The sequence below is a fragment of the Mus pahari genome, chromosome 1 (genome assembly GCF_900095145.1).
Source record: "Mus pahari chromosome 1, PAHARI_EIJ_v1.1, whole genome shotgun sequence".
NCBI classification, from domain to species: Eukaryota; Metazoa; Chordata; class Mammalia; order Rodentia; family Muridae; genus Mus; species Mus pahari.
Window position 1 is genome coordinate 148679449 of NC_034590.1, and position 12014 is coordinate 148691462.

Here is a 12014-nt window from a genome sequence, read left to right on the forward strand (position 1 = left end):
GGTGGGGTTCTATGCATACAGTAAAATCACTTTGAAGGACACAATTATCATACATGAAACAATTTGTTTCTTTTAGACTTTGATCACAGGATCCAAGATGAACAGATCTTATGCAGCTTTGGGCAGGAGGGGACAAAGCCCTGTAAGGTGCTAGCCTTCTTCCTCAAAAGCAACACAATGCCTCAGCCTCTAACTCGTGCCCCAACAGACAAATCAGACAGCTAAGCCTGAGTTAATACAACTATGCATTGCAACATTTTAGACTTTAATTAGAGAAAAACCAGATGTTTAAATGGGCCTTAAATTAGCTTACATATGTCTGCTTTTGAAAAATCGATGTCTTAAGAAAAATTTTGGCAAAACAAAAGTACCTTGCACTCTTGGAAAACCCATTCTTGAGGTCCTTCTGCACGTAGCTTCTGAATGTACTGAAACATGTGCAAGATTATATCTTCAACGTGTACTGGAAAAAAGGGGCACACTTAAAAACCATTCAGTCCTTGCATCCTTCAAGCACGGTCTCACTCCTAAGCTAAGTCAGGTTAAATGGAGACAGTCCCTTTTAGAACAAGGAGTCCTCATCTCCCTGAGCCTGGCTTGAGATGTCCCCACACACAGCCCTCTGGACTCGGGGACATGTGACAGAACAGACATTGAGGCAGTAAATGAAAAGCCACATATACATTTTACCAATATTACATAAAACTAATTGTTAAGGGGCAAGGGTTATGACAAACAAAGGCCAGGTTACATGTGAAAAATACGATGGATCAAGCATGTGAATTAAAGTGTTACAGCTTCTTCCTACAGCATGAGTAATTAAAAAATAAATGCAATTAATACTTACATAACCCTTCTTCAGTTAAGTCCACATTAATGATAAAAAACATAAAACCTCGGGCTCCTTCCTTCTGTCCACCAACCAGGGTATTTACCCAGCCTGCAATATTCAAAGAAAAGGACAATATAATTAAATGTGTGGCTTTTCTTTTTTTTCTTTTTAAAAAGTATTTATTACTATGTGTGCATGGAGTATGTGTGTGGTATACACACATCAGAATATAAGGTGGAGATCACAGGACAACTTTGTAGAGTCAGTTCCATGCTCTAGCTTTACATGAGGTACAGAGATCAAACCCAGGTCGTTCGGTTCTAATGGGATATTATGCCAGCCCTGGCTCGCTCCTTCCTTCCTTCCTTCCTTCCTTCCTTCCTTCCTTCCTTCCTTCCTTCCTTCCTTCCTTCCTCCCTCCCTTCCAGATTTGTTTGTTTATTTATTTATTTAATGTATGTGTGTACAGTGTCACTCTCTTCAGACACACCAGAAGAAGGCATTGGATTCCATTGCAGATGGAATCCAACCATGTGGTTGCTCAGAACTGAACTCGGGACCTCTGGAAGAGCAGGAGCCATCTCTCCAGCTGGCTTTTACCTTTTTAACATCTTCATCATTCACAGCATGGCTGACTACATGGCTCAAGAGTAGAGCACTTGCCTAGCAAGTACAAAAAGGTCTGGGTTCAATTCCAACATGTATGATGATAACTTTTGATATACCTCACTATCACTGATCAATAAATACTCTAGGGTAAAACGGATTTGTGAAAAGGAGCCCAAAACAAAAAGCAGACACACACTAACAATGACCACCTCACTCAAACCCCAACGCTGTCATCCAAAACCCTTTCTTCCTAGATGACCTATGGGACCGAGTGAAAGACGGGGGTGGGGGTGTATGACATTCAGAAGGTGCTGCCCGAAGACATTTACCCTTTGACTTGAGTTCTGACAACAGGCTTCCAGGACCTTCATGCCCGATTAGATGACCAAGATAATGACCAGGATTGGATTTGTAGTACTGCTGAAGGTCTGGTATGGGAAATGTCACATAAAGATTTCTAATATCTTTAATGGGTACTATTTTATAAAGTTGCTGGGGAGGAAGAAAAAAAGACAAATCACAAAATATTTGTTATATACAACTTATACAGAATGAAATAATTACTAATAATGAAGAATACTGACTTTGGTTAATCAGCTGCCACACGCAAAGAAATGACCACAGACAAATAAAGGAATTGGGTTCTCATTCAGTGCAGTTCTTATATGGGCTAAGTGATCTGGGCTTGGTGCCCTAGATCCTAAGGCTGCTTTGGATTCTTGCCTAAGGCACTTGATGATAATGCTTTTAATAGCCTGCCAAGGTCAGAGCTACCAAACTATTCTTAGCATGCCAAGACCAAAACATATTGGTGTATTTTCACTGATACACATTCCTAACATATATAAAATTGACTAGCTTGCCATGACAGTTAAGTTCACAGATGAAAAAATAACAGAAATGCGTGCACTTACTTTAAGATGTTCTTCTTGGAAAGGGTGCTCAGGAAATTCAGGCAAAGGGACATGTTTATTCTCTACCTCAGAAAATAACTTCACCACCAGATTAGTGAGGTCATCTAAAGATTCTACAAGAAACAAAGATAGAAAACAGAATTTAACCAATCAGAGCTGAAGTCCAGACAGAAACTAAGGCCTTAAGACCTTCTGAACTTATGGTTTAAAAGAAAAACCTGAAAATAAAATAAAATAAAAAGTCCCAGTATCCAATAAAGATGAAGCAGTCAGAGCCTGCCAGTGGCTACAGTGTCAGAGGCTCCTGTGCAACCCCTAGAACTACGCCTAACTCACAGCCACTGCTGCTGTGTAGACAGTCTTCATAATGTACTACCTCACAAATATATTATCCACACAGACCTTCTTGTAATAAATATCAAAAACAACAGAACACTAGTCATGTTCCTGGCTGGCTAGGAACTCACTTTGTGAACCAGGCTGGTCTGAAATTCAGAGATCCACCTGCCTCTGCCTCCCAATGCTGGGACAAAAGGCATGCACCACCACCAACAACAACTACTTAGCTGTATTTAGGAAAGTTTGCACAGTCAGACAAAAGGCAGACCAGGATTAATTGTTATATGACAAGTGGACTCAACAATAATAAAATATATTTGATGCAGCAGATGTCAGGTGGCCGGCATGGAGGCATATACCTATAACCCCAGCTGGCAGCCAACTTTGGAGGTTTGTGAGTTCTAGGTCAGTCTGGGTTACTTATTCTAAGTGTTACAAGAAAAAAAATTTTTTTTCAGAGGACATCTTTGTGCACTGACGGAACATAAAACCTGAGGCACAGTGGCAACTGCTTTGTCAACATCAAGTATCAATGACAATAAAATCCTTCTATCAGGTGGGCTGGAACGCTCCAGTATTTCTGCCAATAAAGCATAAAACCACAATGGGGCTTCTTTTAACATGTGCCTGCATGTATGTATATGTACCACATGCATGCCTGGTGCTCATGGAAGTCAGAAGATTATGTCAAGATCCCCTGAATGGATACCTGTGAGCCACTGTGTAGGTGCTGGGAACCAAACTCAGGCCCCCTGCAAGAGAAACAAGTGCTCTTAAGCACTGAGCCATCTCTCCAGCCCCACAATGTAACTCTTTAAAAGTAAGGCATCTGCCCCATCTGACTTTCCCACTAAGCTGAGAGCACCAGAGCCCAGGGAACTGAGTCTCTTCTAAGTATGTGACACTAGGACTTGGTGACTTGGGTGTCTACATTTGGTCATTATACTTGCCCAATATTTGGACAGTATTTGCTGCTACAACCAGAGGAACGGCTACAGCAAAGTCAGAAAACAATGTCTTTGCCCCTTTGTAACAGAGACCCTTCCGCATGGCTAGTCCTCGTCTTGGCCCCAAAGAAGAAATGAATCAGCTATCGATCCTAGGATCGGTGGCAGTTCCTTCTCACATCTCTCCCAGATCCCTCAGCTCTACTGAGCTTAGTGCAGAAGCCGCTGGGTTGGAAGTGATGCGTCCTGATGAGGAAAATGAAACGTCGGATGTTTCCAGACCCTTACTCTATCACCTCCACTAAATCAAGAACACTGAGGGCAGAGCTCGAACTTAATTTAGTTAATGCCATTTGTGTTTAACCAAAAATAGACAGAAATCATGCATTTTTTTTTATCTAAGAGACAAAACAGCTTTTATGTACCTAGTTTCCAGGACTGAGTTCTATATATCCAGTAATACTGAATAGTCTAGGCCTATATATCTGCTTTAAGTTATATTTATTTCCATGTGTATGAGTGTGCCTGCATGAAGGGGCCAGAAGAAAACCTCTCCAACCCCGATCACTATTTCAGATGTTTAGAAAAGTGCAAAAATTCATTGGTTCACAGCCACAGGGCTAAGCAGGCAGTCAATTTGGCCTTCCACATCAGGCTGTTGGGCTCTACAAAGTGTGAGTTCCAACTGCTAAACCACATCCATGCACTTTTAGTATCTGTTGTTCCATTCTGTCTTGCATCCAACCCAAATTTAATTTCCGGCCAGGCTCCCATTTATACATGATCTCAATGGTTGGAGGCAGGAGCAGGACTACCACAAGTTTGAGGCCAGGCTGCTCTATGCAGTGTGACCCTGCCTCAAATAACAATAAAAGTAATTTGCCTTCAGAAGGACTAGGGCAACTCAAAGTCCCACTTACCACCAGCAATATGGAACAGCAGCCACATCCAGAGGCACCATGGCTCCAAGCGAGGTGAAGACAAAACCCAACAGTTTGACAGGGAAACACCAAGCTACACATCACCAAGCCACACCTCAAAAGGAACCTCGGCTGCCCAGACACTTCCTCCCTTTTCCTGTCGTCTGTTTTCAGCTCCTCTGCAGATTCTTGACTGCTATAAGGTCAGTCTGGCACTCTTCACCATGGAACCTTCCCTTGATTTTATATATTTAGAAAATGCACTAGTAATTCACATGTTCTTGAGGTCTCCACTTAAAACTGTCTAAGCTTCTTTTGGAAGACAGTTTAAATAAAATTCCCATGTGTTGATCATTTTCCAAACTATGAGTAAATAAACACCTCTACCTCTACCCATACCCTTCTGATGCTTTGTAAACAGTCAAAATGGGCAGAACCAAACCATGCCACTGATGGCCTCAAGTTTTTGAGCAGTTCTTACCTCGACCTAAAACACAAATCGCCATCAGATTAGACGAATAATATGTAGAGTGAAATTTCAAGAGCTCTTCCCTTACATCGATGCCTTCTTGGTTGGGCCGAGTCTCTAGAGTATATTTGTTTCCTAGAAATGAATAAAAAGGATTTCTTAGAAAGGGCAAAATTTGTGAACTTTATAGCTTCATTATTACTGATATTGCTGTAAGGTGAACTTAAGAAACTAAACCAATTATGTTTGAACATGAACTGAATAAACAGGGCGGAGCAAGACAATAAAAATAGATTATTAATTTTATCTGTTTGTTTAAGGTAGGGTCTGTATGTAGCTCTCTAGCTGCCCTGGAATTCAATACGTAGACCAAGCTGGCCTTGAACGCAGAAGTCTGCCTACCTTTGCCTCTGAGTGCTGAGGTTAAAAGCACACCATTGACTACTTCCAGAGTTTTCCATAAAGAACTAAAAATGCTATATGAAAGCTTTGCTTCTTGGGCCAGACACGGTAGCATATGCTTATAATCCTACCAGTCTGGAGGCAAGAGACAGAAGAACTTCAGACTTGGTTTACACAGTGAGTTTGAGATCCACCTGAGATAAACGGTAAGACTGTCTCAAACAGCAGCAAACAAAACCCAGCAAACGGGGAAAGAATCTGCAGGGCACAGCTATTATGGCCATTTTTAGATAAAATGAGATCCACTGGCCTCCACTCACAGTCACTTTGCTTTGCAATTCCCTGCGCATCCTATAATTAACTGAACAGACTCACTGGAGGATCTTTGGGGAATTTACCAAGTTACTTGTAGAAAGGAAAGAACAAATTTACTATTCTGAGAAGAAACATTAAATTTGTGATGTGAATTCTCATGGGTTTCACCTAAATTGGGAAAACTAGGATGTGGTACTATTTTTATAGCTCTAAAGTGATGTATGTGGTATGCCGGTGTAAGCTAGCTTTCTTTCTTTCTTTTTCTTTCTTTTTTTTTTTTTTTTAAGATTTATTTATTATATATAAGCTCTCTTCAGACAAACCAGAAGAGGGTATCTGATCTCATTGCAGATGGTTGTGGACCACCATGTGGTTGCTAGGATTTGAACTCAGGACCTCTGGAAGAGCAGTCAGTGTTCTTAAGACTGAACCATCTCTCCAGCCCCGGTGTAAGCTTTCTTATAAGAGTTAAGGTAAAACTCCACATCAAGATCAATGATGCTCTGAAGTAAAGACCTTGTAAGTTAGGGACTCCTGCTGCAGTGAGGGGCAGGAAGAAATCCTGGCGTATGCATATATCACACAAAAAGGTACATGTATTCCAAATGGTGAAAAATAAACGCAATAGCTAGAAAAGCAGCGAAAAAAGCTCAATAAATGATCCTGACAACCTTTTCCTACCCCAAAATCTACAGCTAGAGCGCAATGTGAATGGAGTCGAAAAAATAACTACAAATTCCATCTCCAGACACACATTGTCCTAAATCAGTGCTAATTTACAGGGGTCACTTGCACCAAATTAAAATGCCGCTGATCAGATCCTGATTTCTACCTGGCTCAGCCAACACCCTAGCTCTGACTGAGGACATCTTGCACCCTAGGTCTGCTAGGAGAGAGTCCTGCCTTGGCGGACATTTGGGACAATAAAGAATTCTTGTCCTGGCTCTATCTATCAGGTGAAACAAAGTAACTCTCGAAAGGCCTCCAAACCTGTCAAAGGAGTCACTTTTATATCTGTAAAACAGGTGACTGACAACGGAGACTCGCCCAGGGGTGAAGGGTGAGGATGGACCCCTGACTTTCCCACTGTGACACAGACATCTTAGGTTGTTGCAGAGCTTAAGAAATGGGAAAAGGAAGACTGGTGTGTGTGTGGGGGGGAAGCTCAGTGGGGGAACCTGCGTGTCTAGCATGTTCTCAACACCACAAGGAAAAGAATGTGACGCATAAGTGAAGAGGGTAAAATGTAAAACTGTAAAATCCATTAAATACACTGTATATTTTCATTATAACAGTCATTTTAAGTTTTATTTAATTCACAAAGTATACAAACTTAGTACTAATGTCTGAATATTTTCACTGTAACAACTATTTGAAATTGTATTGAAGACAAAAAAACAAAGCAAAACAAAACAAAAACACATGAACATTACTAGTAATCCAAATGCTAATTTTCAAGAAAACAAAACTGACTAGTCCATATATTTTGAGGCCAGCAATGTGTGCCTTCTACTGTGAGAGGAATCGATGTGATGTTTTAAAAATCTGTCTTAGGAACTATAGGTATCTTGGGGCTGGAGAGATGGCTCAGGGGTTATGAACATTGGCCTCTCTTCCAGGATTTGGGCTCAATTCCCAGCCCCCACACGGCAACTCACAGCTGTCTGTAACTCCAGTCCTAGGAACTCTGTGGGCACCAGGCACACATGTGGTGCACAGACATGCAAAGAATAAGGGTGCTCAGGCAAAAACCAAACACAAGCACAGCATCACTGTCCTCAGGGCCCTGAAGACCCGGGGTCAGACACTGTGCTAAGGACATCAGAGAGAACATCAGACCTGGGTTCAGTTTCCAGACCCACATGGTGGCTCCAGTCTCAGGGGACCTGATACCTTTTCTGATCTCCTTGGGCAATAGGCACACATGTGCTGTGCATACATGCAGATAAATACACACATAAAATAAAATAAACCAAAAAATTTAGTTCTTTCATCTTGGTATTTAATAAGACTGAAAGATAATAAACTTACAGGTTTTTACACATATAAAATTTCCTGGAAAACTTAAAAGGGGAATTCCATTCTAAATGGCTGAGTATATGCAAGTATAAGATGTGTGTTATAAAAAGAGGACTTCAGGAGAAATTGCCTAAGTGCCACCATCAAGCACCTCTACACTTTGATTGATTCAGTTGTTTTTTAGTAAAATTTCTGGCTTTCCATAGCTATCCATCCCCAAAAGAAAAGTAGAAGTGAAGAGAGTAACTTAGTGGTAGATCACTTGTTGAACAGGCGTGTGGCTCTGAGTTCAATGCCCAGCATCATGAAAAAAAAGGAAAAATAGACAAACAGAAAGAAAGACAGACAAAACATTTTGGCAGGACAGTAGTGCCACACACCTTTACTCACAGCACTTAGGAGACAGAGGTGACACGATATCTGGATTTGAGCCAGTCTTGTCTATAGAGAGAGCCCTAAGACAGCCAGGACTACATACAGAAACCTTGTTTTGAAAAACAAATCAAAGCAAACGTGTGTGTGTGTGTATACATATATATATGTGTGTGTGTATAATATGTATTTTCATCTTGTTACATAAAAAATATATAAATGGAATAGATCAGGAAATAGTAACAATTAAGTCAGTTAAAAATATGTCGAGTATTTCTATAGCCATAAGTGTATTGTGATACTCAAAAAACAAATTAGTTATCTCTGAAGGATGGTAGGAAATCAACACGCTACTTTCAAAATTGGTAAAGGAAAAGAATGAATGGAGCGTTTGTACTGCTTTTCGTGCAATGATCGTGCCACTGGCTCACCAAATAGTAGAAAAGGAGATTTTCTATTCATTGCATCTACAAGCTAATCAATAGAGTATAACAGTATTAAAAAAAAATCATAAGTAGGGAGGGAAGACACTGAGGATCGAATATATACTATTTCACAGAGAGACAAAGAAACACCATATGCCCAGTGGAAGAACATCACTAGCATAAAGTTGTAATGCTAAGGTCAAGGGCAGGAAGCTGACAATGGCCCAGCAGGAGCTCTGCTTGCGTCTGTGACTGGCCCAGTTGGCAGGAGTTGATGCTGCTGTAGTCACTCTTTTAGACTACAGATCATGGCTAGCACGTCATTGAATATTTCCACTGAACTTTGTAAAGAATTCAAATAGAGCACGGAGTGTTCAGTGAAGAAGAACTCTCATCCAATAGATTACACATACTCCACTCACACATCATAGCCTTTGTCTGTGATAGCGTAGCATGTGGCCCAGGCTACCTTAAACTCTCTATAGCTATGCAGCTAAGGATGACCTTGTTTGAATTCCTGATCCTTTGGCCTCCACGACCCAAATCCTGCAATTACAGAGTAGACCATCATACACTACCACATGGTTTTTATAACTGAGTCTCAGAATCTTTCCTTGCTACAAGCCTGTGTCGATAAACACACTATTCTAAGTGGCTTTGACCCAAATATCTGTGGTGAGGGATGGGGAGGGGGTGTGGGACAGACTTTCAGCTACAGCAGCCTGAGGGGACGTGGACATCTGCCAGCCATGGCATGCATTTGGTGTTTATCTCGCTGGGCCAACAAATGGTTTTACAATGGAACACACTAGAACTCTGGTTCAAACTATATTCAGGATGGAAGCTTTGGAACTAGTTTTATGTTTTTGTAAATCTGATCAGATTTGGGGGCAGAAGAAATGACTCAGGAACTAGGAACCTAAGTTCTGATCTTAGCACCCGCATCAGGTGACTCATAGCTGCCTATAATTCCAGTTTCAGAGGCCTGGATACCCTCTTCTGGCTTCCATAAGCACTCACATACAGGGCATACATAGAACACACAGACAGGCATGTAAATGATGATCAAGATGACCAATCTACATAAATGTTATGTTTAAAATTAATTATTCCTCCAGACATGGTGGCACATGCCTTTAATCCCAGCACTGGTGAGGCAGAGGCCAGTGGATCTCTGTGAGTTCAAGGCCAGCCTGGTGTACATAGTGAGCTTCAGGACACCCAGGACTGTGTAGGGAAACACTATGTCGAAACAAAAATTAAAAATGTAAAAAAAAAAAATTAAAATTAAGGATTCCTTTTAAAGTACTGAATTTTTTTATATATTCTAAACTCTGTACTCAACATCCAGTGATAGCACTAAATATCTCTATCTATAAATTACTTAATCAAATTATTCTGATCCTATACCTGCCATTTTGTGTGAACACCAAAGAGGAAAGTTAGAATCAAAATGGATACAGATCCCACAGAAGACTCCTAGAAAACAGCAGAGGAAACTTCTGTGCTATCGGCCACGGCACAGAGGAAATTTTAGGGCTACCGGCCACCGCAATGACTTTGATCCCATATCACAGATTCAAGCTATACAAGCAAAATAAGTGGCACTACAGGAAACTAACAAACCTTTACATAGAAGATCAAAAGAGACCAAGAATGAAAAGGCAACCCATGCCTCATAAAAGACGGTACAGCACACATGGGAGAGTGAGTAAATGCCCGACATCTGCGCAAAACTCTCACGACTCCCAGGCAGAGAACAACGATGTGGGGTACGCCTGCAACCCCAGCACTCAAAAGGCCAGCCTGGACTGTGCGTCTCAGGCCAGCGTGGGCTACATGAACAACACACAACTGTAATCACAGCGCTCAGGAGGCTGAGGGAAAACATTGTGACTTTAAGGTCCTGTCTGAAAACACTAAACAAAAACAAGCCAATAAATATACAAAACACTCTAGGAAAGCATTCAATAAAAGTCAGCAAGGTGGGTGGAAGAAGAAAAAAAGAGATTCATCCCATAAACTAGTACCAAACCCAGACACTAATGCAGATGCCAATACGAGCTTGCTGACAAGAGCCTGATATAGCTGTCGTCTCAGAGGCTCTGCCAGTGCCTGGCAAATACAGAAGTGGATGCTCAAAGTCATCCATTGGACAGAACACAGGGTCCCCAATGGAGGAGCTAGAGAAAGTACCCAAGGAGCTGAAGGGGTTTGCAGCCCCATAGGAGGAACAACAATATGAACCAACCAGTACCCCTAGAGCTCCCTGGGACTAAACCATCAATCAAAGAAAACACATGGTGGGACTAGTGGCTCTAGCTGCATATATAGCAAGGATGGCCTAGTCGGTCATCAATGGGAGAAGAGGCCCTAGGTCCTGTGAAGGTTCTATGCTCCAGTATAGGGGAACACCAGAGCCAGGAAGCGGGAGTGGGTGAGTTGGGAACAGGGGGAAGGGAGAGAGGATAAGGGATTTTCGGAGGGGAAACTAGGAAAGGGGATAACATTTGAAATGCAAATAAAGAAAATATCTAATTAAAAAAAAAGAGAGAGATGATCTTGGAAAATTATGCCTGATTTGATGCATATGAAATCCTGAGTTTGCCTGACTTTCTCACCTAAACTTTAACCCTGCTAGTGCAGACAATACCCTTCACATACTGAGAAAAAAAAAATAACTTGCCAACTGACAAAGTAAATGTGGCCCCATTTATAATCTTGGAACCTGTTATGTAAGATTACATAACAATTTAGAGTACACAACAATTAAGAACATTGTCATCCCACAGCAGAATGCAGCCCCGCCCACAGTCCTCCCACCTGCTCCTGCCCACCTAAGTGTCAAACAAGAGTCTCCCACTCTTTGACTTCTGCTTCACCTCCTCCCCAGGAGACTACGCAGTTGCTCTCAGTGTCTAAGGGGTTGGAGCTGGAGAAATCAATCACTTGAGAATAACCACAACTACAATTTCTCCTCTCCTGCTCCCAGACTGCTCGTGAAAACACTCAACTGCTCCCACTTTAGTTTCTGTGGACAGGAGAAACAAGAACCCACAATCAAATACCAAAACCAAACACAGAAGAACAAAGGTTTCCAATTTAAGAAGCTATACAACTAAAACCAAAGGTATGTATGGAAAAAGAAGGAGAAAGGCCATATGGATATCTACCAGGGATTCAGTTTTAAGAAGAAATAATGTGGTGGTCAGGCCTGTAATCCTAGCACTTGGGAGGTCAGAGCAGGCAGATCAAGAGTTCAAGGTCACCCATCCTCCATATATGGTGATAAAACCAGCTGAGATACAAAAGACCCCCTCTGAATGTTTGTTTGTTTTGTTTTTCGAGACAGGATTTTTCTGTGTAGCCCTGGCTGTCCTGGAACTCACTCTGTAGACCAGGCTGACCCCCTCTGAATGAGAGAGAGAGAGAGAGAGAGAGAGAGAGAGAG

The 12014-nt window shown here is 41.6% G+C and overlaps 1 protein-coding gene across 3 annotated transcripts in view; it reads right to left on the reverse strand.

Annotated features, from left to right (window-relative positions):
* The window catches only part of Ide (insulin degrading enzyme), a 70347-nt gene that overhangs the window by 41293 nt on the left and 17040 nt on the right, over window positions 1–12014 (reverse strand). For all 3 annotated transcript variants that reach the window (XM_029537286.1, XM_029537276.1, XM_029537281.1), the window contains exons 5-9: window positions 5043–5165; window positions 2356–2468; window positions 1771–1933; window positions 848–940; window positions 372–463 (exon numbers count right to left, since the gene is read on the reverse strand). In XM_029537286.1, coding sequence (XP_029393146.1) covers window positions 372–463; window positions 848–940; window positions 1771–1933; window positions 2356–2468; window positions 5043–5165 — 584 coding nt within the window. The remainder of the gene's footprint in view (window positions 1–371; window positions 464–847; window positions 941–1770; window positions 1934–2355; window positions 2469–5042; window positions 5166–12014) is intronic.